The sequence below is a fragment of the Ptychodera flava genome, chromosome 22 (assembly GCF_041260155.1).
Source record: "Ptychodera flava strain L36383 chromosome 22, AS_Pfla_20210202, whole genome shotgun sequence".
Lineage (NCBI taxonomy): Eukaryota > Metazoa > Hemichordata > Enteropneusta > Ptychoderidae > Ptychodera > Ptychodera flava.
In genome coordinates, this window is record NC_091949.1 from 19644582 (window position 1) to 19672575 (window position 27994).

General features: G+C 38.2%; 1 protein-coding gene across 1 annotated transcript; it reads right to left on the reverse strand.

Annotated features, from left to right (window-relative positions):
- Nucleotides 1-3917: 3917 nt before the first annotated feature.
- LOC139122369 (aqualysin-1-like) lies at nucleotides 3918-27988 on the reverse strand. The gene is made up of 10 exons (XM_070687759.1): nucleotides 27880-27988; nucleotides 27090-27308; nucleotides 26183-26332; nucleotides 25231-25360; nucleotides 24918-25030; nucleotides 10527-10668; nucleotides 9708-9892; nucleotides 9129-9206; nucleotides 7973-8155; nucleotides 3918-5770 (listed from the first exon to the last, which is right to left on the reverse strand). The coding sequence occupies exons 2-9, from the start codon at nucleotides 27288-27290 to the stop codon at nucleotides 8117-8119; spliced, it is 1038 nt and encodes a 345-aa protein (XP_070543860.1). The 5' UTR covers nucleotides 27291-27308; nucleotides 27880-27988; the 3' UTR covers nucleotides 3918-5770; nucleotides 7973-8116.
- Nucleotides 27989-27994: the final 6 nt, after the last annotated feature.

Below are 27994 nucleotides of genomic sequence, written 5' to 3' on the forward strand. Positions count from 1 at the left end.
TCCTTCAGCGAAAGCATTTTCCAACAAGGAAAAAAATTCGATATATGCAGCAAGCATGGTGGTATTGTCATTACCGACATTTGCAGATGCACTCTCACACAATGAGTGTAAGTCTGCATTTGTGTTTAAATTTCTCAAGACACTTTCAACGTTTTTGGTCCAACATCTTTTGTGATATTTCATATCAATGGCTCTAGCATCCTTTGGATCTATTGCACCACTGAGTCTGACTTTTAACAAGTCTGATTTTCCTTTGTTTACTGCCCTTTGTAGTTTTTCCCAGCATTGTATGGAGAGGACCCAAAGAAAAACTATATTGTTGACAGAAAAAACACATGCTTTTGTCGTATGTACAAGCTGATGGTCTAGTGAAAGCAACTTTAGGTTCAGATGAACCAGCACTTTCCATGGTAGATGAGGTTTAAAGTTACTTTACCTAATAATACAGAGCTACCACCTTGCTCTAATGCTTTTTCATAGCGCAATGTTGCTCTCTGGAGTAGACCTCTGTGGCAAGTATTTGCATAGCATTCCCTATGGCAGCTAGCACCACAAGCTCGAAGGGAAAAAGAATCATCATCCCCGAGTCTTGAACTTATTTCTGGAAAGACACCATCATCAAATTCACCTCTCTGGTGAACAAACTCCAGCACTGTGTCATATGCAGTGGGAATTGACACAAGCTCACCACTTGCTTCCTGACGTATCAGGCATAAAGAGAACGTTCTGAAAAAGACTGTAAGTCTGTTTCAGAACGTCCTCTTTTCGGAGGAATGGTATGTTTTTCCATACTGAAAATTTTGACGATGTTATGTGCATTGTCAGTTATATGAAATATTTATATGTGAAACGCAACCACTAAATGTTGACTATTCCGTGACGTTAAAATATCGAGTAAATATCCTTTGGACAACGGTTCTGAGAAACTACTAACACTGCCTTGGACTTCTTTTGTAGTCTTTAATCCTAAATAACCTATGGACTAAACCTGTGTCTCAGTAAGGCCAAAGTAATTAAATTCTTTGTTTTGCGTCCCCATCCGCGTAGGTTTTTAAGGTTTTCATGAAAAACACACACAATGTATTTGAATAGGAAATTTTAGGACATGACCGCTTAGCTTTTTTGAACTAAAATTTTGTTACAATTTTTTATTTGCTGCAATCAAATTACATTGTGTTAATTTTCTTGTGTGTGTTTTTCAGCCGCTTAGACGCGTACCTTTTCCCATTTAGAGTGGACGCAAAACAAAGAATTTAATTACTTTGGCCTAACCCAAGATTAACCTATTGTAAATGTATCATTTTCCGTACTCTATATCAATGTTCTAGCAATGGGTGTCTTGGTTAGTACAACATTATGTGTACTGGAGTTGATTTTTAAAAGACACAGGTAATAGCCTATATTTCTCAGTGCAGAGGCTTAGTTTTGATAAATGGCTTCTACATGTAGCCTTTATTTAGCAACAAGTCTCTAATCCCTACTATTATTACTAAGGAAACATCCAAATCGTTTTACATGACTTGTCACTTGGAGAGAAATGCGAGGAAAAGGGAAGACTTACTCTTACTACAAGCAAAGACATAAAAGAGTACATTGCTAGCTGCACAGTAATCCAGTCTACACTCGTTAAATCTTCGCAGAGGTCTGGATTTTACAACCTACCAGAGCTGATAATACTGTGGATGGCTTATGCTGAAATGCACAGAAATTGATAAGATAAAGTCTATGATGTAGTTGTCAAGCGCAGTGCATGTCAGAAACTGATCCATGTCATTATGCATGGGTAACGATGTACAACTGCAGCACAAGCAAATCCTTGTAATTGCATATAAATCCACATAACACGGTAAAAAACAGAAACAATAATGCCTCAAACAAGGTATTTCAAATCTATTATGAGCTGTTAAGTTCCTTTACACCACTGAAGGTACTATGAAGTAGTTTGGTCAATGATTATAGCCAATTTGTATGCACTACAATGCTTAATCAATGGAATTTGCTGAGTAACGAATGACCTTGAATTTGACCTTGACAAAGTGGAAAGAAAAAATGCCAACAATGTTTTTTGGACTGTCCAGGTTTTAAGGAACAAAATGATGTATGTTGACAAGAGTCTTCACGAAATGCACACGGAAGCCAAAATCACGACAAGTGACTCCGGACTATATCTCTCTCTGACATCCGCTGGGGCGTTTTCAAAAGTGGCATTATGTAAAAAAAGCAAGTTACAACATTTGTGGGAGGCAAGGCCTTGGGGAACCAACTCATGCGATTAAAAGCTGTAGGGATTGACTATTGGATGTCTCTTCTTTCATATCTTTGCTTTTCCGTTGTATTCTTTTTACGTTGTTGTTCGCCCTTTACAAAGAGGCGAGAACAGCTGGTGTGAGGCAAAACATGAAACAAGCTACATCTCTGCATCTAATTTTGGGATGTGGGATTCAACTGGGGAGTTATAAAACGTTGATGGGTGGACTCGTGTGAAAATTCATCGGCGGCACGAAAGGAAGTCTTAAGTCTACTCCAGTCCAAGCGTGGCACGTAGAAAAAAATTGCTTCGGGATGGTTACACAGGTCAGTGTGTGGCATCTTGGGTTTCCCCGAACAGCCACCCACACACTTTGGTAAGACGAGACGGAAATTCGACAATACGTATAGTACCAGCCTATATCAAAACCAAATGGAGGCGAGGTCCTGTGTTATGGACTCAAGGAACTTTAGTAAGTAGCAAAAGTAAACAGGCCTCTTTCATTTGATGCTAATAGCTTTTTATTGTCTTTTGAACGATGTTGTTCAGCGAGTACAGAGGCAGTGCAAAAGTCAATGCGTTACAGCTATCTAAATGAGTCATACTATGCTAGTCTCAGGCGGTCGACCATATTTTTAATATTGCGGATTTCTACCGGTAAAACATATAAGATTACAGAAGCACAGGCGAAGTTCTAGGTTATACAGGAAAGTCATGCCAGAGATGCCTCTAAAGATGAAAAGATGAATGACTTTAGCAACTTTCACGAAAAAAACAGAACTTTTTGCAATGACAACAGTTGCTGTATTGTTTTTAAAGTATTTATCAGATACTATCTCAAACAGCTGCTGTAGTGAGAAGTATGTTTTACCCACAGTGCATTTCAATATTATATTGAAATGCATTGTGGGTAAAACATAATGATGTAGTTTGCTAAAGCAAAAGGAAAAACACTATGAGGTGGCGAGAATTAGAGAAACATCTAATTTTCCGTATGGGGTCCTTTATCTCTGACAACTTTTACTCATACAACACTGATGGTACAAAAGGAAAGTTGATGACGCCAATACTCATCCGGCCACCAAAGCTGAGATTTGAAACTTCAATTTTCTGGCATTACAGTGGGCAAAACTAGCATAGATTGGCAGACGAATCTCGCCATGAATTTATTTCTGATAAATACAGCGCTAAATTTAGTTTTTGTACAAAATAAGTTGAAAATTATAAAGATAACAGTAGAAAACGGCCAAACGTTTTGCTGTCAATAACCTGTATACTGTGCAAATGTAACTTGGGTTTAGGAGTTCCTCTATGAAGAGGAGATAAAAGAAGCGTTTATGGTGTCGAGTGACCGCGTGTTCTGGAAAAAGATGCATCTACATGTATCACGATCTGGCCTTCGTTGCTAGTATCTGCTCGCGAACTTCGTTATTTGGTAGCGCATGTATGCGCCTCGAAGCGCTTTAAAATGACCCCCCCACCCCCACCCCACAAGTGGTAGAAGAACCTTGAAGAAAATTGTAAAAAATTGAGAGTAAAAATATCTGTCTCTGAGACGCTTTCTACTTTGAAATCCTGCCGAACAAGTCATGGTCATCTTTTTAGCGAAAATTACCATGAAGATTTCAAGATCAAATTACGACACAAGAAGGAAGAACATTTTCATTTTCAAGTTTATTGAAGTGAAACATCTCTCTGATCAAAATTTTCATGGAATGCCATTTATAGTAGTGATATCTGAGGCTATATACTTGCACACGGCATTTTATTTGGAACACGTGGATACCAGAAACAATATAGCATAAAGTAAAACAGACGAGTTTACAAATTAAATCTTGTCTTACCCCGAAAAGCACATACCTATGGCGAAATTTTTCTCTGGTTTTCCTAACATTTACAGTTTGCTAAGAATGTTTTTCTATTTGGTTGATTATTTTTCCCTGAGGAACTTCACGTTGACGTTGTAATCTCCACAAATGTAATAATCTCCATAAATGTAATATCAACCATAATTGTAATAAAGTGCACCCCATAAATGTAATATCACCCATAAAAATGTAACAAAAATCAACCATAAATGTAATAAAAACACCAACCACAAATGTAATAAATGCTAACCATAAATGTAATAAAAAAATCACCCATAAATGTAATACTTGTCAACCATAAATGTAATAAATCTATTTTGTCGTTGCAATTGAGGAATTAGCCCTTAAATATTCATCTTTGTAATAAGGAAAGCAACTCCATACATTATTCATACCTTGATTGTTTGCGTTTAGTGTGTTTTGTACATTTGAAAATGTATTTTACGTTTCCCTATTTTGGTACAAAACCGATTGGCCATGGCGAGACGCAGCTGTAATCTGAACGTCAGTGCAGTCTCTACTCCACAGTGGAGGAGACTGTATAACACTATAACACTACGATCCTTTAACGCCTTTTAACGAAATTTGCCGTACTTTCTTAATCAGTTGCATCAAATTCATCTTATGTGCATAAATTGTGTGGAATAATCGATAGATTTTCTGTATTCCTATGTTGTCCCACTTGATGTTTGTTCCTTCACTGGGGATGTTAGGATGTCTAATTTTGTTCTACTGTGTTCAAGGTAGTGTTCGTATTGTTTTTACTAGATTTAAACATGGATACATGTTCTCGTCAACTTGTTTTGTGTCGTAAGTTTCTATCATAAGATTGCATATTTCTCTGTTATTTGTTCTGAGTCATCTGTCATAAACTTTGTGTGGTATCACTGGGTGACGAGTTATTTTGACGCTTCCTTATTATGTAATTATCAGTGTCTAGAACTGCTGTTCCGCTTCCATTATCTAACGCTTTGATCGGTACCTTGCCGTTTTCTGATAGCGTTCTCAAAGTATTCTATTCTGTGTTTCGGAAAGAAAACCTAGTTGCAGGAAAGTATGCAATAACATTGCACTAGTCTTATTAAAGTTATCATTTACTTTGAGCATTGATAATAAAATGATCACATTATGTAAGTTCAAGTTTATTACATTTATGGTTGAGTTTTATTACATTTATGGTTAATTTGTTTATGACATTTGTGGTTGCAGGTTGTTACATTAATGGTTGACAGTTTTATTACATTTGTGGTTGCTTTTATTACAATTGTGGTTGATATTACATTTGTGGAGATTATTACATTTGTGGAGGTGACAGACGTTGATAGTGTACTATTGCTGTGACGTTGTGATGATCTTTTGGTATCCAAGTTACGGTCGTTGCAATATGGTTAAAGGGTCGTATTTGAATACTTTTTGAAAAAGAAATTACAAATGGAGGAAGTGTTCTCCCCTTTTAAAAGTACATCACTGGGGAATAACGTGGCATTCCCGGTGACGGTCGATTTCTCTCAGTATTTGCGAAAGTTCCTTCAGCGTGGCCCGCAGTCATCGCAATCTGAGCCCAAGGGGCAGACTCTGAACTTTGACCCCGGGCCGCCATCGTCACACATGCCGTCACTGCGATAGCGACACTCGTTCGTACACATCGCTGCATCTGAAATAAACAAAAGTAAGATTTCGATCAAACACAAATTAGTTATCAGGTGAGATCTGATATTCGTAAAATAAAAAGAACGATAAAAGATCTAAATTTTGTTGAATGAAAATTAAGAGGGCGCGCCTATCATCGCACAGGACAGACTGGTGCAGATGCAGTTCCATACGTCTTAGCTTACTCAGCTCATTGATTGAGAGCCACGATGGCGTAATTTCATTAATTTGGCACACATACACAGGACTTTGTGAGTTGGTAATGGTTCAATGGCGTCATGGCCTGATCCTATCGCCATCGTATGCAGGGATGAGGGACGACTATCCGAGCACCACCACTTACACAAATCTCGAGCAGATAGTTGTTCAGTGATAAATGCCCCGATCATAAGTAAAAGGCGGTAAATCCTGGTTTGAGATTCCAGGGAGACAATGCACACTGGATATCAGGGAAGGCACAATTTTGATCGGGCGAGCAGCTTTTCATATTTCCTGCCTAGATGATGTCTTGTTGCCATTTTACGCGAAATTCCAACTTTAATTAGTTTTTATATGTTCAAGCCGTCAGCGATTCAACAACTTTCCTACCACCTTGGTAACATATTCATCAGAAAATGTAAGATTTTTTGCCGATTCGATTGGATGGAGGTAACTAATTTGATGCCTTGCAGAGAAAACGAACAGTTTACATAGACTTAAATCCATACAGGTTAGAGAGGGTGACACACAAACTGGCAAATGTGGAGTAAATGAATTGTTAGGCGAAACCAGGACTCGGATCATGTTGACTTTTTAATCGTTCCAATATATAAGAAGTTGATAATGCCATTGCATATAGAACGCACTACAAATCTGTTGAAAAAAGTATTAATTAGCAATAGTATTTGTCTGTACAAGTGAGCAATTAATTCCAGAAGAGGACGAGTTTTGATCGTTCGCTGTCATGAGTGAAAGAGCTGGGATTACACTGCGATATGGCATAATGTGTGCGTACGACGGGAAGTGAGTGCTTGACTCCATTTGACTATGAAGTGATTTCGTGGCAACTGTTCCGTTTAAGAGTATCGTCGGTCACACTTCTTCACAATACCAGTTTACGCCTTTTAAACTTAAATAGATTCCCCTTTGTGTGAGACGACAAATGGAAGATTTCCTCGGCCTACGGGCATACGAGCAGATTACCATACAGGGGTAGTTTCCATATAACCGTTCATCGCGTCATGCGTCCGGTCACAGGAGCTTTTTAGTCTACCAAGACATGAAAGCATGTTGCCTGTAGGCACAATCACATTGTGTCTGAAGCTCAGTTTTCAATATTGAGTATGCTCGCTTGAAATAAACGTGACACACGATTGAAGGTATGACGTGTTTACGTCTCTTCAAAATTGGCTATTTAAAGTATCGATGGTATAAATTTGATGATATCAGCGGGGCATATGCCATCTGAACAAAACGTCATCCCGTGGTATGCAAAAGTTCAGGAATGTCCATTTTTTTAAATGGGTCACTAAAATTGTTTTTTCTTGCAGTTGAGGTGGAGGTGTTTTTTTCCATCAAAAGCATTAAGTTAGCGAGTACTGGTATTTCTGACGAAAAGTTGCTCGGGGAAACTGGTTTTTTTTTTAATAATTTTGATGCGACCATTTCTGTTCCGACATTTCAGAATGATATTACAGTTGATGAAATTACGTTGATACACAGAGCACAGTGCCTCCATCACGTGGTGGAGAGACTGTGCACAGGGCAAAACTGATGAGACTAGCTTCGATAGCCTATGTTTTGTTAAACTCGACACTATTATGGTTTCTAGCTAAGCCGTATTAGAATCACCACGTTACTATTTATGAACTCATTTAGACAGGAAGATTACAACCTGAAAAGGGTGGTTCCACTGTTCTTAAGGTGTGGCAATATGTTTAGTTACTGATGTGCCTTTGCTCGTAAGGCCGGGAAAAATAGTGAAATTGTTTCTCAGAATCTCGCCGCTCCTACTTTGGCCAATTCATGTGCGCGTCCTGTGCAAATGGAGTGTATATATGCCAGAAGAGTCTTCGCTAGAATGATTTGCCAACGTTTTTCGTATTGTGAGTAGATATCGAATTTTATTTCATATAATTGAGGGCATTTTTGCGATATTATATTGATGGCAAATGATGCAAACGACACCGTACGCGTTAAAATGAAGTCTCTAAGACGTAACACCTACTTGTTGTCGTAGCTGCACCAAAGGATGATGGGATCGCTAACAATCTGTTTGGAGTCTCATCTAGGTCACTGCCGGACAATACTGACATATCAATTGCACCATGCCGAGAAGACTGCACCAAGACTTCCACAACCTGGTCCTGCGTCAGTGAAGGGTCTTGCTGAAGCAACAGCGCCACCACACCTGAAAAGAAGACTCCGTTGAAATCGTCCTCCTATTAAATTAGGTTCAAAAGTTACCGGTGGCGATGGCTGCAACATTTTGTGTAATGCACACCATTTTGAATACCAGGGCAATGCAACCGATAAAAATAAATCTATTACGGCCTTCAGAACGATGGCATGTACACAGGTGGATGCCAATAAAGCAGATAGCTATTAAAGCTATTTTACTATGAGCACGCACCTTGAAAAGCCCGGTTTTTATCTTGCCAATACATCATATGCATTGTTATCATACAAAACGAAGTTTTTTTATTCAGGAACACATTGGTGCGCACTGTATGCCTACTGTGTTCACTTAAACGTTTTCATTGTACTCATTTATGTATTGACAAAGAATGTGACATGCATGTGTTGAGTATAACAGGGTCAGCGATAGGGCGTGGGCCTTCATTTTATTTTCTGTGCAAAGAGTCCCAGTGCGACGTCAGGTTTTTAGTGGTACGGAATGAGTAGGCAGATTTCACAATGATTTGGTTCACACACAGTCCCTCCACAATGTGGTTCACATCACAATGAATGCAGAACCATTTCTGTGTTGTTCCTACCTTAAGTTCACTTGGCACCGGGGTTACTTCTGTGAAAACTTTTGTGTTGTTCGATAGAAAAGTTGATTCGTTGACTGTTTTTGTAGCATAAATTGCAGTCGGTAATCTTACAGTATATATAACAATGAATCGTTAAGTTGTATTTTTCCGTTACATTTTGTTAGTTTGCAAAACAATGCATAGAAATTTCGCTGCGCATGAATTCGAATAATTGAGCTGAAAATGCCAGTGAGACTGTTGCAGCGGTCTCGTTTTAACGACTGATGAAAAATTAGAATTTCTGTTTATTCACAGGAGATATAGAGAAATGCAGCTTTGAAGACAGTCTAGTGTCTTCCTGAGACTTGCTCGTCTTCAACATTAAAAATATTATTCCCGTTCACGTACCAGATACGTAAGGCGCTGCCATCGAAGTGCCAGACCGGACCCTGTACGAGGTGTCGCTGGTGTGATGTGAACTTTTGCCTGTCGAAATAAAATGTTCATGGCTGTGAATTTCAAGTATCGGCAAATTTGAGGTATTTTGTTATTGTTTATTAAATATGTGCGAGGTGTCTCCCCCGTCCATTTTCATTGTTTTTTATGAAAGAAAATGGTTCAAAGTTTCTTTGAGCAAAATTTAACCATTTTAGTTTCGTGTGAGGGGTGCATACTACTTTGAGTAAAGAGGAGTGTACGATCCGTTCCTTGTTAATTCATCACACCGTATGTTAGCAGGAGTGACTTGCGTTCAGCTTGAGTTCCATCATGTTGATCAGATTTAGAATGCGAAAGTTGAAACAAAATTCAGTTCTTTCATCTTTCTTTAAATATTTACTCCTTAAATAGTGAAACCTTTAATAGTTCGTCGTTTCAAGATTCAAATCAGAAGCACGCATCCCAGCCTAAAGCAACTTATCGCCAATAATTTGTGCTGTTCCGAGAAAATGTCGTATTTTGGTGCAATGGACTTTCATGGAAAAATACCTCTTCGGCCGATGCAGGCGAATATTTCGATGCGTCTTTGCCATCGTTCCCAGCAGCCACTACGACGATGTATCCTTCCTCCGTCAGACGCTTCACCGCCAAATTTATTGCATTTGAACGTCCGCCTCTGAGCGACATAGATACAACGCTTGGTTTTATCTTTGAAGCAGCAATGACATCCATACCTGGAGTATATGGTAATTTGAAGCATTCCAGTAATCTAATTATTTCCGATCTATTATGGGTTTTCTCGTCATTTTAGTCTAAACTCTACTAAATAAGGGAGACCATTGGTTGTGACGGACCAATCATCTCATGCAAAGTTTAGGCTCCCGTTTTTATGGTTTTAGTCGTTTGATTTTGAGCCACATTTACAATTGTTTGTATTATCAAACGACAGAAATGGAGGTAAGATATTTAGTGACGATACGTTTGTAAACATGCAGAGTCACTTTGGGAACACTGTTCATGAATTTGTTGCTCACAAGAAGATGCAAATCAGGAAACATGGGAATTTGCTAAAGAAGTCTGGGTTGTCACTGATTTATTGAAGCAGTAGTCGCAAAGTGAATTAAGTACTTATGAAGATACAGTAAGCTTATAGAAGAGTATCCATTTAAACAAAAAAGAGCATTATTTAGCGAAAACCTCAACCACGTCACGCTAACAGCGTCAATCATAATTGCCTCTGTAGGAGCTCGATTTTGCCGGCCAGTTTTTGAGGATATCATGACAAAATGGCAAGAATTTATATCAAACTCTTTGACAAACTTTTAGTCACCTTGCATAGCAGAAAGCACGGCTATGGCGATGACTTACCTTTGATTACACCGCTAAATGATCCTTGTCGCTTGCAGTCAAACACCCGACAAGAATAGAGGTTGACGCCAGGGGCGACGCCGACCGTCCTGCCGCCTATGATGCCGGCACAGTGCGTACCATGACCGTCGCAGTCCGCACCCTGCAGGGGAGTTAAAGAAAGAAAGAAACTCAACAACAGACACAACAATGACATAAAGACATGATAGGTACGGAAGAGGGTAGACTGAAAGATCCGTCCCCCGAGGGCGCTCTCTATGCTTCCCTCTCTAGAGTTAAATTGCGATCCACTTAGGATTCCAGAACACCAGTTCGCGAGATAAGGAGACAGGGCGTTTTCATCGCTGTAACGATGTCGGCCCGGCCGACATCGTTGCCACACTTCAAACAGTGGAGGCGCTCTCACTTCCGTTTCACTTCTGCTCTTGTCAGTCTCTTGCTACATACGCCTGAATATGAACGTATCCATATGTTAAAGGGACAAAGTCGGCCATTTCTACATAAAGTTTGTTTAATGCAACATACTACTTATATTGTTTGACATGTTGAAAGATAATGAATGGGTGACCATCAGTGTTCCCGCTAAGGCTTATTTGCGCGCTACTTGCGCAGTGTCTCCGACTGCTCTCGCAGTGAAATTTCATGTTTTGCGCAACATTAGTCTCAGTCATTTCGATCGGTATGAGTTTTGGAAACGATAACTCGGGGCGAAATGTGCGATCTCAGCGTAGATTTTACTTCCGTGTTTCGAGTTTAGCGCCCATTTGCGGCGCAGTTGCCACCAACGTTCATTGTACGGTGTGACGTGCCTCAATAAATTAGCATATAAATGAATGGACCTACCTGTGAGGCAATCAGGCGTATCTCAAGTTGCGGCAGTGTTCTCCCTGAATTTTTGAAAAATAAAACAATAAAATGTACGGGGAAAAAAGTTGACAGTGATTTACAAGCAAAATGCGAGCGTGAGCGTCGATCCTGCAGACTGCAAACGTAATTCTCATCGATCTTGCAAATCTCGCGAGTTTGTGATGTCATCCGAGATCATAAGCCCACGTGCAACTCATCGAAGGCAGCCATATTTGCATGGCTCAGTCCGTAACGTTACGTTAGCCACGGTCCCTCCATAGGGACCGTGCATTAGGTAACCGACTTAGCTGAGTAAACATGGCAAGGAGCTTGAGGGTAACCAAGGACAGCAGAGTACACTGAAGTTTTTATAGGAGGTTAGAATTTCGTTTGTGTATTCCTTCCAAAAGCAAAACAACCTAATTTTAGGCTCGGTCGGACTTGTATCAGGATGAGAACACGTGAGTGTTATGGTGATAATTTTGCCATCGATGAATAAATGTATGTCTCTAGACTCGCTATGTTTTCGTTTGTAATAAAAGTTATGGAACACTGTTTCAGATCTCTTTTCCTTTGAGTTTTTTGTACGAAAAAAATCTGAAAAAATGCTCCCCAAACCTGAGTGTTATGGTGATAATTTTGACATCGATGAATAAATGTATGTCTCTCGCTACGTTTTCGTTTTCAAAAATGAAATCTTCATAATTGAAATCAGTGAACTGTAATAAAAGTTATGGTACACTGTCTCAGATCTCCTTTCCTTTGAGTTTTTTATACGAAAAAAATCTGAAAAAAATACTCCCCAAGTGCCACCAAATGACACCATTTTAATCGCTGTTTTTCAAAAGCTCCAACGGCAGGAGGGGGGAACCCCCCCCCTCCCCCCCCCCCGCGACCGCTGACGCGGTCGCTTGTGGTGCTTCGCACCACGTCTTCGCCCTCTTCTCAAAAAATCCTGGGGAGAACACTGTTGCGCACCCTCTCAAAACCTTAGAGGGAACACTGGTGACCATGCATATATTTGACCCCGGTTTTAGACACGATACATAAACCATGATGACAATGAATTAATGGTCGTGACCATTAAATTATTTTTGCCATGGCTTCATTACAAATTAGTAAAATCACTGCTAAAATGTAAAATGAAAGCCATATACTCAACGTTTTATATCACTTCGAATGTTAATCAAACGTTGTAGTTTATCTTTTAGGTAAAATTCGTATTGAAATTACTGGACAAGCCCACTACTGAAAAATTCATCCATGCATTCGTTACCTCCAGACTCGACTATTGTAACAGTTTGTTCTATGGTATTTCAAATGACCAACTAAATCGTCTGCAGTCTGTTCATAATGCAGCAGCCCGTCTAGTCACAGATACACATAAATATGACCACATCACTCCTGTTTTTATTGATTTACACTGGTTACCTGTGAAAGCGCGTATTAGTTAATAACTTCTTTTAAGATTGTTAGTGGCGATGCACCGCTTTATTTGAAATATTCAATTGACCTGTATGTAACGACAAGAGATCTACGATTTTCTAAGAAATTGCGTGTAACTCCTCCTCACGGCTATTTTAATAAGTCTTATGGTCACAGAGCTTTTTCGGTACGTACTCCTTTTCTGTGGAATGCACTGCCTTCAGAAATTCGTTGCACCAGAAAATGTTACATCTTTTAACAACAACAACTTTATTGTCTTCAGGCCTTCAGCCCATAACATCAATACAGATAAAAGAATTACATAAACATAAACAGATTACACCACTACGTAAATAATACCAAGGCTTCTTTCCCTAATTCAAAAGCTTGATAGGTAAACTTTGCTAAATTACATATAATTTTACTCATGAAGAGTTTCGTTACATTTCGTAGACCATGGTTTCTAATTGCCCAATTCGGTAGAAACTGAATCTGTAGATTGTCAGTGGTAAAGATTACATTCGAACAGAAAATGAAATTCACCATCAATAGAAAGAGTAGGCCTATCACAGATTTCACACGAACGTTCTGATCGCACTAAGTATTTACTACAACTTGAACAAGTTTCAATCAATAGTTTGTGACTGGAACAACGTAACTGGGACTGTGACAGTGCCTTTCGATATCTATTGATTTTAAATATAAAGAAAATAATTCTAGTCTGCTAGAGTTTTGGTGGCCTTAAACGAATCATTACGTCCAGAAAATACAATGCCAAGATATTTATAATACGATACAACATCAACCTTTTCCCCTTTATAAAACCATTGTTCTGTCTTTTTCAATATCCCACCATTTCTGAAGATTTTTGTTTGTGCAAGATTTACTTTGATTTTCCATTTATCAGCAAACAAATTGGGTAAAATTAGAAGTCTTTGTAGGCCTACTACTGTATCAGCAAACAGAGTTATATCATCCGCATATCCATATAGCAGAAGAAAAATATCTTACAATTCTTGTGTTATCTGAACGTCCATGTGACCCGCGTTTTCAACAATACTTTGTAGTTCATTTATGAAAGCAGCGAACAAAAAAGGGGCTAAGGATACATCTCTATCTTACTCCCATTAGACAATCAAAGTTTTCTGTGATATGCTGACCTGTTCTACTAACATCATTATATATGCTATTAAAAGCATTTTACCTTGTACATCATTTGTAGGAGTAACGTAAATAACAGCGTATTGTTTACGGTATCAAATGCTTTAACAAAATCAACAAAAACACAGTAAAATCTTCCTCCGTTCCTGCAAAGATATTTCTTGACTATGGAATATAAAGTAAAAATATTATATAAGGTTGAATATCCTTTTTTGAAACCTGTTTGGCACTCTGACAGTTTTCCTTCTGCCTTGGCCCATTCGTTAATATTTTATACAAAATAATGGTAAATAATTTGCTAAAGTTGCTTAAAGGCACTGTTTGCGATCCCTGGGATCGTCTTTGTTCTAGTCTGTAAGAGGATTATGGAGGTTTGATAGCCTTTTATTTTCTTTTGAAATTGTAATCTTAATTTTCTGATGAGACAATCTGGTGCCAACAAAGGCCTTTAAAAGCGTGATACCTGTATAATTATTTACATTTAAGTGTCTCCTGAATTATAAAGTGGATCGATAACACCCGTAGTCCACTCCTCTGGAAAACTACCGGAATTAAAGATTAAATGAAAAAGTCTAACAAGGTATGATAGGAGGACATCCTCAGTAGCTTTGAAAAATTCAGCCGGCATTCCATCAAAACCCGGTGTTTTCCTGGCTTTAAGTTACTGAATAGCTTTGTGAATTTTGTCTGCTGTAATAACACTATCTAATATTGAGTTATATTCACTATAGGTGTCGTCCATAGATAAATCAGGAGCTATAGTGTCATCCGACAAAGGGATTGAAATACTTTTTTAATACTCAAACCACTCATTTACCGAGATTTCAGGGCTTAAACATATTGTACTCAATGATTTAAACTTATCACTATAGGAAAAAATTGCGAGAAAGTGACGCTTGACCGGTGAGCTGCGAGAATGCACTCTTTGGTGAGAATAAAGTATGACAACAGATTCTCACCAGTGAAACTGTAAATTCTCACCAAGTACGGTGAGAATGGTAATTTTCACGATGAGAATGTATAATACTCATCATTACTGGTGAGAATCAAGCAGACTCGCTGTTCACCGGTGAGAATCAAGCAGACTCGCTGTTCATCGGTGAGAATCAACCAGACTCGCTGTTAACTGGTAAAGTGAACAGCGAGTCTGGCTGATTCTCACCAGTGAACAGCGAGACTCAGTCTACTTGATTCTCACCAGTGAATGGTGAGTCTGGTTGATTCTCACTGGTGAATGATAAGTATGATATATTCTCACCATGCTTGGTGAGAATTTCCAGTCTCACTGGTGAGAATCTGTTATCATACTTTATTCTCACTAAGGAGTGTATTTCTCGCAGCTCAAGTTCTCACTGACTGCGGTGAGAATAACAAGAGATTCTCACCAATTGCGAGAAAGCGTCATTTTCTCGCTCCAGTCTCGCAATGTTTTCCTATAGTGTATCCTACAATGTTTTGCTATATCTACCTTACTTCAGTAATGACAATTTAATGTTATCGTGATACTCTTGTTTCTTTTGCATTCAGAAAGCTTTGAATTTACGTTTACTTTCTATGTAATTAGAAAGATCAGACTCTGTATTTCGTAAACGAAAGTTACGAAGATTTTTGTTTTTCACAGACTTCAGCTGTTGACACCACAGGTCAAACCAGCCATGGGGCATGTGTACTGATGAATATTGATGAATTTCGTTGTTCGTATTTCATTTCTTCAGCAACAGATTCAAAAATATCACACATATACTTATACGGCTAGAAATATCAGAAATATCAAACGCAAAACGTACATTATCCCACATTTCTGAGGCACTCATGCGCTCAATAAAAATATCTTTCAGATAATTTTCATTTAGATTTGACAGCCTTTCGTGTACCCTCATACTCATTTACAGAGGGCTTTTGAAGACTCTATGGAATACACATATTCACTTCAATGTTTGATACAATCGGTAAAATGATCAGACAGATCAATATCAATAACTGAAAAATATGTTACAGCTCTAAATAAATCAGTAGAGATGATTAAATAATCAACAGCGCTTCACCCATTATTTGAGATACATGTATACTCTCCAGGAATGTCTGGTTCGAAACTTCCATTTACGATATGAATATCAAATATTTTACAAAGTGATAAAAACGACTTACCAAAGTTATTGATGACTTAATTTGTCTTTTGATTGGCGTGGAAAGGTAAATGTATCACAGGAATATGATTCCAATGATAAATAATCAATAGAATCATCTAAAATATTGCAATCCTCAGAAGAGGTTCTTGCATTAAATCTCCTGTTAAAATTTCATTTACATCAGGATAATCAGACAATATATCTGACATTCACTCTTCGAGGAGCACTATTCCGTTTACGTCAAGTAAACTATGGTATATAGTCGAGTATTCTAGTGCAGTGTAAACACAAAGTAAACAATATCTGTAGATGATTTAGAATGAAAGAAATCATTTTGAAACAGTAGTACAATTACATGTTGCAAATTGCATTTCAATTGAGTGACACCGTCTACAATATTATTACTAACATAGACAGCAACTCCCCTGCCCTGCGCCCTCGTTTACATCGTTTTACCTTTGGCATATTAAAACCAACGTAACCAGGAATACATAGCATTTCATCAGATCCACTAAGCCAGGTCTCTACAAATCCAAGGATATTGTGATTTGCAATTGTTGATTGAAACTCATCTGCGAAAACCTTAGCCCTCGAATTTTAAGTGTCAGTGTCTTCAAAACATTAGTCGAAATATCAACAGCAGTATTAAAATGGTTTTCACAGATACAAGTTTTAGAGAAGACATCCTTATCATTTTTAGCTCACATTTGGTATACCAATGTGAGGTTATCGTATAAGCTGAATCAGTTCATTTGCATCTGATTTGCATGTCTGTAGATTTGTGGTATGTGCGGATGTATGTCCGTCACACACAAAGGCTCCCATACCGCCAAATCTACCGTCTCAGTATTTGGTGTACAGGTAGATGTAGGGGTTGAGATGTGAATTTGTTCAAATGAACACATCAGTGTCAAAAATGTGCAAATGAGGTAAGAAAAAGTGAAATCCTGCAAATGTGCAGGCCAGTAAGAAACAGGCCAACTCCACTGATCTTGAATCATTTCCTGTCATTGTTTATGAACTGTTACATATTAACAGACCTGATGAAACCATAGACAGTAGAGGGGGCGAAGACCGTCTATACTCAAACTAAGAGGGGCTTGTTTCTGCTATGCATGTTGCTAAAGTTGACCTCCAGTACCTAAAGTTTCAGACCTACCTAAAGTTTCAGACCTTAATTACGTTTGTCATTCCTGTTTTTCTGGTTTAAATATTTCTTGTTGTTTTTCTGGTTGTACTGTGCAGAAATCATTGTCATAACATCAACATAGAATTTTCCTCCACTGAACAGATAGAAACAACATTTATTGTTGATCATTGGTAACCCATACTGGTATATACCAATTCTGATCAAATTTGAGCGACACCGTATAATTGCGGTATTTTTTATTTTATTACACTTTAGACCTTGGCCTAGACCCTATTTTGATCTACCTTTTGGTTTGATATCATCGTTAACATTGTATCATACACAAACACTTTACCTTCGATAATAATTCTATCATATAAAGAAAGCCTACATCGTTGGTTGTTTTGCCGGGCTTGTCTAACAATTTCGATAAGTTCTTTCTAATGTTACGAACACGGATATAGAAATCTTCAGCAATAGGGTATTGTGTTTTAGAGTATTTGCATTTCCGTGCAGCTGTTAACACCTGTTCTAGTCCGGGGTCACTTGTCATGATTTGGCTTCCGTGTGCATTTCGTGAAGACTCTTGTCAACATATATCATTTTGTTCCTTAATATCTGGAGAGTCCAAAAAACATTGTTGGCATTTTTTCTTTCCACTTCGTCAAGGTCAAATTCAAGGTCATTCGTTACTCCACAAAATCCATTGATTAAGCATGGTAGTGCATACAAAATGGCTATACTCATTGACCAAATTACTTTATAATACCTTCAGTGATGGAAGGGAACTTCACAGCTCATAAAAGATTTAAAAAACCTTATTGTTTTTGTTTTTTTACCATTTTATATGAATTTATATGCAATTACAAGGATTTGCTTGTATTGCAGTTGTACATCTTTTTCCATGCACTGTGTTAAATATTGACACAGACCGGTTTTCAACATGCACTGTGCTTGACAACTACATCATAAATTTCCCTGCATCTCGGCGTAAGCCATCCGCAGTATTACCAACTCTGGTAGGTTGTAAATTCCAGACCACATGCAAAATTTCACTAGAGCAGACAGGATTGCTGTGCAGCTAGCACTGTGTACTCTCTGCTTGTATTGAGAGTAAGTTATCCCTTTTCATCGCATTTCTCTCCAAGTCATATAAAACGATTTGTACTTTTTCCTAACAATAGCAGGGATTAGAGACTTGTTGCTAATCATAGGCTACATGCAGAAGCCATTTATCACAACTAAGCCTCTGCGCTGAGAAATATAGGCTATTACCTGTGGCTTTTGAAAATCAACTCCAGTACGCACAATGTTGTACTAACCAAGACACCCATTGTTAAAATATTGATACTGAGTACGAAAAATGATTCATTAACAATGGATTGAACCTTTATTGTGAGACACTGGAAATCCGTAGATTATTTAGGGTTAAAAACGACGAGATTAGTCATATACGGTGTTAGTAGTTTCTCAGAAACCGTTATCCAAAGGCTATTCACTCGAGATTTTATTGTCACGGAATCTTGACATTTAGTGGTTCCATTTCACATATACATATTTCACATAACTGGCATTGCATGCAAATAACTTCTTCAAAACTTTCAGTAAAAAAGCATTTCATTACTCCGAAACGAGGACGTTATGCCTGATAAGTCAGGAAGCAAGTGGTGAGCTTGTGTCACATATCCCACTGAATATGACACAGTGCTGGGGTTTGTTCACCAGAGAGGTGAAGTTTGTGATAATTTCTTTCCAATAATGTTCAAGACTCAAGGATGATGATTCCTCTTCCCTTCGAGATTGTGGTGCTTGCTATGCAAATACTTGCCACAAAGGTCTACTCCAGAGAGCAAAATTGCGCTATGAAAACGCGTTAGAGCAAGATGATATAGCTCTGTATTAATAGGTTTAGCTCGTGAACGACCCTGTACACCAACTTTACTCTCATCTACCATGTAAAGTGCTGGTTCACCTGAATCTAAAGCTGCTTTCACTAGATCATCAGCTAGTACATACGACAAAAGCATGTGTTTTTTCTGTCAACAATATATATTTCCTTTGGGTCCTCTCCATGAGGATTCTTCATTCAATGCTGGGGAAAAACTACAGAGAGCAGTAAACCAAGGAAAATCAGACTTGTTAAAAGTCAGACTCAGTGGTGCAAAAGATCCAAAGGATGCTAAAACCATTGACATTAAATATCAATCACAAAAGATGTTGGACTAAAGACATTGAAAATGTATTGCAAAATTTAAACACAAATGCAGACACATTGTGTGAGACTGGATCTGCAAATGTCTGTAATGATAAATACCACCATGCTTGCTGCAGATATCAATTGTTTCCTTGTTGGAAAATTCTTTAGCTGAAGGTTCAGTTTTAAAGCTGGGTGAAGTACATGAATCATATTTGGCAATACGTAAGGAACATGGAATTGTGAACCAATCAATTGGAAATAGGAAATTAAAGAAAATTATAACTGATCACATAAAAGATTGGAATTTGGAAAATCTGCACGACACAGTGAACCGGAACTGGTTTTGCTAAATGCTACTAAAGATACAGGGAGTTGCTGAGGAAAGTACAGAGAAAAATGTAAGAGTACCGTTCAAAGCTACCAAATTTTTGAGAAAAGCAATATCATTTTCAAGAAGTACACCAGCTAAAGGCAGTCTTACCCAAGCAATTCTCAGAGCCCATTATCAAACAATGATATGGAAAATGATATCATTGTCTAATCTGACTTGCCACCTCCAGCAAACTAACAATGGAAGCTGGAGAAAAACACATTCACACCCATAGTAAGCATGCTTCCTCCTTTCCCTGAAGCTGTTGTGCATTTGATCAGATATTCTTGTAAACAAAATATATGCAAAACAAATATCTGCTCTTGCAAGACGAATGCAATGACATCACATGTACGGAAATGTGTCACTGTGAGCTGATGAAAATTATTGTCCGAACTGTTCACCTCCTATAAGTGACACTTTTGTTGATGATTTTGATAATGATTAACAACTTAAGCATGAAAATCGTCTGTTTTTTTTTGAAAGTCACTCATGCAGAGTTATGAAAGTTTTGAAGTTGCTGTGTGATCGTGTTACTTTGATAACAAAACTTTCTTCAGATTAGAGATTATGGCATTAAAAGTCATTGACCTTTGACAGGAAATGTTAGACATCTGACTTCCTGAGAATGTTGTATAAGTTTTATGAATCTGAAATTGTATACAAGATAATCATTGTGATGTTTTAAGATATGGAAGGCATTTCTACGAAAATTAGAAAGAAATTTTATACTGACCTTCAATTGATCTTTGGTAAAGTAATTCTATATATTTTAATACAATAACCGGGTTTTTTTTCAAAAATCCTCAATGTTAATGATTGTAAGGAATAATTCACATCAAAATGCATGTTTCCAAAGGTAATATGGTTGCAAACTGGCCATAAAATCTTTTTTTAGCTGAAAAAAAAAATTTTGTCGATTTTAAGGAAATGACCTTGAAATGACCTTCAGAGTTGTCAGAAAAAATGCCAACAATTTTTTTTGTAAAACTTGGCCATTAAGTAAATCGATGAGCTAGGTTGGCAAAAATCTTCACTCAAAACACACGGAATGACAATTGACCCCGGACTATTCCTTCTGTTTAAAACTTGTACACTTGGCAATGATTGGTCGCGGAAGGGAAGGGGTATTAAGCCGATGAGGACGTTCAAAGTCCACACCGTCAATGTTATATTCGTCTTTCAGTAGGGCTTCCACTTTCTCCTCACTATCATCCCAGCTTTCTTTACCGTTTGCAGGCTCAGGAACTCCATAAACAATGAAATCATTGCGTTTTGATTGCGATGTAGTACAGTCGGCTTCAGATACGAGTTTAACATCGTGTTCGTAGTTGTTCAGTTTCATACCCGAGTAATTTAACATGTTCACATTTCCGCTGTAGCTCTGACCTGACCTCTATCATTTCAGCTTCAATTTGTCCTATTTTGTTATTTATTTCATCAGAAAGGGATTCTATTTGACCGGAGATAGACAATTTCATAGTACCAAGTTCATCCATTATATCTTTTATCGTATCATCATTTTCTCCGGTTTTGCCGCTGTCAGTGTTCAATTCTTCAAGTGATATCAAGCGACTGCACAGTTCTTGCACCCTGGTAGACATTGTCTCTGTAATGCTTAGTTGACTATGGCCCGGGATTAGATTCTATATCGCCACTTAGAATGAGTAATTATCGGAAACAACACATATAAGGCACACGTGAGGGCGTCAGGTAGTTCAATAGAGTGTTTGAAGTATGAATATTTTGAAGAAACTCCAAAAACAACACTTAAATTTGAAAAGATACAGGGGCATGACTTTTGCAACTATAATGGCCCATTCTGCCCATTCTCCGAAAACAATAAAATCTGCCTCCGAAGCCAACCTTTGTCAACATCCCTGTCATATATATTCTAGATAAGTTCAATAGAGTGTTTGAAGTATGAATTTATTGAAGAAACTCCAAAAACAACACTCTAATTTGAAAAGAGACTGGGGCATGGCTTTTGCAACTATAATGCCCCATTCTCTCAAAAACAATAAAATCTGTCTCCGAAGCCCACCTTCGTCAACACTCCTGTCATTTGTTACCTACATAAGTTCATTAGAGTGTTTGAAGTATGAATTTATTGAAGAAACTCCAAAAACAACACTCTAATTTGAAAAGAGACTGGGGCATGGCTTTTGCAACTATAATGCCCCATTCTCTCAAAAACAATAAAATCAGTCTCCGAAGCCAACCTTTGTCAACATCCCTGTCATATATATTCTAGATAAGTTCAATAGAGTGTTTGAAGTATGAATTTATTGAAGAAACTCCAAAAACAACACTCTAATTTGAAAAGAGACTGGGGCATGGCTTTTGCAACTATAATGCCCCATTCTCTCAAAAACAATAAAATCAGTCTCCGAAGCCAACCTTTGTCAACATCCCTGTCATATATATTATAGATAAGTTCAATAGAGTGTTTGAAGTATGAATTTATTGAAGAAACTCCAAAAAAAAAACACTCTAATTTGAAAAGAGACTGGGGCATGGCTTTTGGCAACTATAATGCCCCTTTCTCTCAAAACAATAAAATCGTCTCCGAAGCCAACCTTTGTCAACATCCCTGTCATATATATTCTAGATAAGTTCAATAGAGTTCAAGTAGAGTGTTGAAGTATGAATTTATTGAAGAAACTCCAAAAACAACACTCTATTTTGAAAGGAGACAGGTGCATGGCTTTTGCAACTATAATGCCCTATTCTCTCAAAAACAATAAAATCTGTCTCCGAAGCCACCTTTGTCAACATCCCTGTCATATATATTCTAGATAAGTTCAATAGAGTGTTTGGAGTATGAATTTATTGAAGAAACTCCAAAACAACACTCTAATTTGAAAAGAGACTGGGGCATGGCTTTTGCAACTATAATGCCCCATTCTCTCAAAAACAATAAAATCTGTCTCCGAAGCCAACCTTTGTCAACATCATTGTCATATATATTCTAGATAAGTTCAATAGAGTGTTTGAAGTATGAATTTATTGAAGAAACTCCAAAAATAACACTCTACTAATTTGAAAAGAGGCAGGACCATGGCTTTTGCAACTATAATGCCCCATTCTCTCAAAAACAATAAAATCAGTCTACGAAGCCAACCTTTGTCAACATTCCTGTCATTTGTATCCTAGATAAGTTCAATAGAGTGTTTGAAGTAAGCATATATAGAATACAATCCAAAACCAACACTCTAATTTGAAAAGAGACAGGGCCATGGCTTTTGCAACTATAATGCCCATTCTCTCATAAACAATAAAATCAGTCTCTGAAGCCAACCTTTGTCAACACTCCTGTCATTTGTTACCAACGTAAGTTCATTAGAGTGTTTGAAGTATGAATATATTGAAGAAATTCCAAAAACAACACTTTAATTTGAAAAGAGACAGGGGTATGGCTCTTGCAACTGTAGTGGCCCAGTCTCTCAAAAACAATAAAATCTGTCTCCAAGCCCACTTTTGTCAACATTCATTTGTATCGTATAGACAAGTTCAATAGAGTGTTCGAAGTAAGAATATATTGAAGAAAATCCAAATAGAATCGCCCATTCTCTCAAAAACAATAAAATCAGTCTCCGAAGTTAACCTTTGTCAACATTCCTCTAATTTTTATCAGAATGGTGATCTTGGACCTGTTTCCAGGGAACTGTGGGTGAACAGGCTAATCTCTAGAATGTGAATGTCAAAGTCTGTATATTGACTCAAGGATGTTTACTGAAGATTGAAGTGAGCAGATATGAGATAATATGACAAATGCCTAGGGTCGTCTCAAATGTGAGAATCTAAAATATGAAATATGTTATTTTTATCGCTTTTGATGCCTAAAAGAGCATGGAAATCTCTGATACTTCCATTCAGTGCATCCTGCATGTTTCTAGCATTCATCTAACACTCATTTCTATTCCATAATTCATAAAACAGTCCAAAGTGCAGTATTGGTGTACCTTCCAAAAATACACATATGGAAGGCCCCTAAAATAAATTAGTAGAAAAAGAGGGTCAACAATTTCCCATATCTATCTAACCGCTGATTCGTTTGGCACCATTTTGAGGAATCGGAACCTTGAACATGGTCCTAACATCTGTACCAAATATCAACACAGTCTGTTCATCAGTGTTTGACTTCTTGTCGTTTACGGACAATTTTCACTCTCCGACATCCACTCAACCCCATCACAATAACTTGATGACTACGGTCATTATGTTAAAAATTATCAAATGTTACCGCTTCTCTCCCCCTACCGTGCAGAACAGCACTCAGAGAATCGATGTAGCACAACGTTATAGCTAGGTCCCATGGCATTTGAGGAGGGACCCGGTTATACCTCAGGTACGTGGAGTTGCCGTGTAGTAGTTTCTCTATCACGGTCCCTCCACAAATGTGGGGACCGTAAGCGTGTCTCTAAGCGTACACGGCAACTCCACTTACCTGTGGGTTTTGCTAGCTTACATTACACTTGCGGTCCGGTGTTAAAGATCGTATACAGTTTTTCGATTTCATGACGTGCAGCTGCTTGGGTAACATTTCGTACACTGAAAAATTGTAACATAACGTGATTCGACAGGATTCCTGAAGAATCAATCAAACGCAGGGAGCGTCGCCTACTACATCCTCTCAAAACGTAAGGCAGCATGGCAATAATCTGCGCATGCGCCCTGCAACGCTTTAGCCCTGGGCATTATCTTTGCGACCAATGAAAACGGCCTGTCTCCTTATCTCGGGAACTGCCTCTATCTAGGATTCACCAAAACCTTCAATTGTTAGCTAGTGAACCCTGCTTGCATTCCTTGCCCTACACATTCACCAAGTTAATATCCGGTATGCTATATATATTTATATATAGCTATTCACTCCTTTCATAGGATGTAATTCAGTGAAAACACCCCAGGACAATATATAAATAATAGTAAATTTCACTACTGCGTGATTAAACACTAAAATTTATGGGAAGGAATGAAGTCCCTGTGTGGACTGAGAAAGGTCTGAGAGTGTGACATCGCGATGCAGCGCCCCCATTGTTACAACAGAAATTCACCACATCTCCGCGATTCCGCTGCATACTAGCACTCATCGAACACACAAACAACTAATGCTCGCAAAACGTAATCTTACCTCTTTTGTGTCCGAAAACGCATCGAAAAACGGTTTTGCCCGTCCCTCGAATTCAACATGAGAATAGTGTATGCCACTGTCAATAACAAACACATTGACTCCCTTACCGTCACCTTAAAGGCAATAAATATGCATGGTTAGGACGCTGCGGGCGTTCGTCATTCAGTTTGTGAGAACACTTAACCCTAGAACTGATTATATCAAGACTGACGTGGAAATCGTGAAGTGGTAGATCAGCGTAAAGAATCGATCTACTCTCTGTTTCTGATCAATACACTCGTCTACGGCAACCATTGGTGCAGATGATAAATACCTATGTTGGAGTTGTAAGTTCCATCCAAGGGAAGATGAGATTGATCTAAGCGGTCCAAACCCCACGGTATGGCGTCTTCTAAAACGGACTCGTCTTCTTCGACAAATTCTACGCCATCAAGCCATCGCAACTGTAAGGAAAGCCGTTATTGCTACAGGTAAAGCTTAGCTTCATCAATCAATCAATCAATCGACCAGTCAATCAATCGATCAATTAATCAAAAAAATTATCAAACTTTAGGAATCTCCATCAGTTCTGCAGTATAACCACCAAGGGATTCAAACCATTGAACATCTTGCATGAAAGCGAGTTAAAAATACACCTCATGATTTGATCGTTGAGGCTGGCCATTCAATTTTACCGTGACAAGTTCCAAGGCTGATTTTTTTGCACTGTCATCGGCCTACTTTACCAACTTAAGGCAGTATCCGCCTCGAAATTGGAAGACTTTTCAATTCCTGTGTTATATATATCTATGGGTAATATAAAATTCCCGACTTTGACAGAACCCGGTGAAAAGTTTATTTACCCTATACGAGGCTTCAAAATGAGCCAAAACTAGTGGTAGGCCAAATTAATATTGTAAAAGTTTTAGAGTGCGATTACTGTCCCCGACGCGCGGTCTACTTTAAGTTAATGTTGAGAAGTGCATGGTAAAGCGGTACAGTCGTCAGAACTGCTCTTAAAGGTCGTATGGCAACGCTGTATCCAAGGTACGATGGTGATTGCTGAAAGTTAAAACATGTCTGTCATAATCTACGTAGTATAATTTAAATGTTGCAGCCATGATTATGATGTTCATCGAGATATCGTGAACGAAATACATAATTGTTTGTAAACAAGAAAGTTTGTAAACAAGAAACTCGCACAGGCGCCTGTTCCGACGACTGTTTCCCTTTAAAAAGTACGGCAAATTTCTGCGCAAGAACAACTTGGCGTAATTGGGTCTTACTATTTCAACTGCGTCGTCTGGAAGCCTGGCCGTAAATCCCTTCATCAGTGTTTTAATGTCTTCATGAAAATCCACACGAATTCCTCTCTTTTCACAAAGTTGGCTAAGATTGTCCTCGAGTGCCGTCATGTCGTCATCCGTCATATCATCCTGAGTAAACAGATTTTAAACTATATATTATCTCCATCTTTGACTTTATTTCCCATTTCCCTCTGTACTGTATATTTTCTTGTTCTACTGTCTTGTTGACGTGGAAATGTCTCGCAGTTGAAATATGTAAGTTTGTAAAGTGCAATCATCTATTGACATTTGCATTTTAGTCCAAGATGGAATTATTTGTTAAAAACAACATTTCACATGGTACACCAAGCATTGTGTTAGCAGTGCTAAGTCTTTGTATTAAAGCAATAGTGTATCCCCTCCCGGCCCATAATGGACGAAAATAAACTCTACAAGACAGTGTATGAGGCAAAGCCGAATGCATTATGTAATGCAGAGTTTACTTGAGTCCATTATGGGCCGGGAGGGGGTACATTATTGCTATTATTTTATAGTTTTGGCAATGCAAGTGAATTTGTAGCTGTAGAAAACATCTTGGGCCATGATAATCGGACATATTATCAGTAATAATCTCGGGGTTGACGTCACAAAATTCACAGGTATTGACAAAGCTACAATATTATTCAGCATATTGTAGGGAGGAGGATAAGACAATATCATTGTTTTCAAGTATTAAATATCAACATGAGTTACAAATATCGCTCCTTTAAAGTTATTGTATCGTATTCAGTGTGAGCAATTAGTACATGTATAATTATAAAGTGTCACGCACATAAATTCCGTGTACCTGCACGTCTAACCACATTTCTCACAGTAGAGATACTCAAAATCCGTGTTTCACACTCACCCGAAGTTTGACGATGTATTCGTCGTCTAATCGTGCACCTGGATCGCCGGCATGGATTATTGGCGCTTGGACCTCACGTTTTACAAATCTTGGACGCAAGTCTCGTGGACTCCGTGAATTGTAGTCCGCATCACCATGCACTGCATCTTCCAAGGTTGTGAGCGCCAACAAGCAACTCAACAACGCACTGAAATTTCCCATAATTTAAACTCCGTGATCCTGTTTACAGAAATTTAGAAGATAAAAACAAATTTATCGAGAAAACGAGCGGGAAAAATCCTTTATTCTAAATTTTAAAAGGACCTACACATAAGATATTTTCATTGCTAATATAAATATCATTTGTATCGATTAATGAATAATCACTAAGTAACTATTCGGAGTAGCAATAGACAGCAAAGCCACTTTTTGGGCTTTCAAAGGTTGTCTACACCTCCCCAACGTACGTACAGTGCACACACGTATCTTCCCTTTATTACGATTCAAGGCACTTTAAATTGGTTTGCACTGTGACGTCGTAACACGACAGTTAAACGGTCGAAAACTGAGCAGCAGAGCAGTAAATGATTTATATGATGTGTAGCGTATGATAATTATGAACTTCACATGTAAATGTATACATTTATGCCCCCTGCGGGTATCTTATGTGTTTATAGTAAAAAAAGATTACACAGACAGTAGGTTTAAGCTTTATGTCATCGCCAAGCAGTTTGAGCAAGCGATATTTTCACAATATTCAACTCAAACAACAACCACTATTTAAAGTAAGAAGCTAGAAAATGTTCCTCACCGGGTTCTTTAACTTGAACCGTTAGTCTGTATATCTGCCCGCTAAGTAGCACCAAGCTCGGATCGCCTCACTTCTCACGTCAACTTACCCTTATATAGTGTCACCTACTACGGTG

Coding starts and splice junctions, on each gene's coding strand:
- LOC139122369 (XM_070687759.1), bottom strand. CDS start 27,290: ATGGGAAATTTCAGTGCGTTGTTGAGTTGCTTGTTGGCGCTCACAACC. Junction 25,361..26,182: donor CAGACGACGCAGTTGAAATA/GTAAGACCCAAT, acceptor CTTTCCTTACAG/TTGCGATGGCTTGATGGCGT. Junction 9,893..10,526: donor ATTTAGCGGTGTAATCAAAG/GTAAGTCATCGC, acceptor CATATACTCCAG/GTATGGATGTCATTGCTGCT.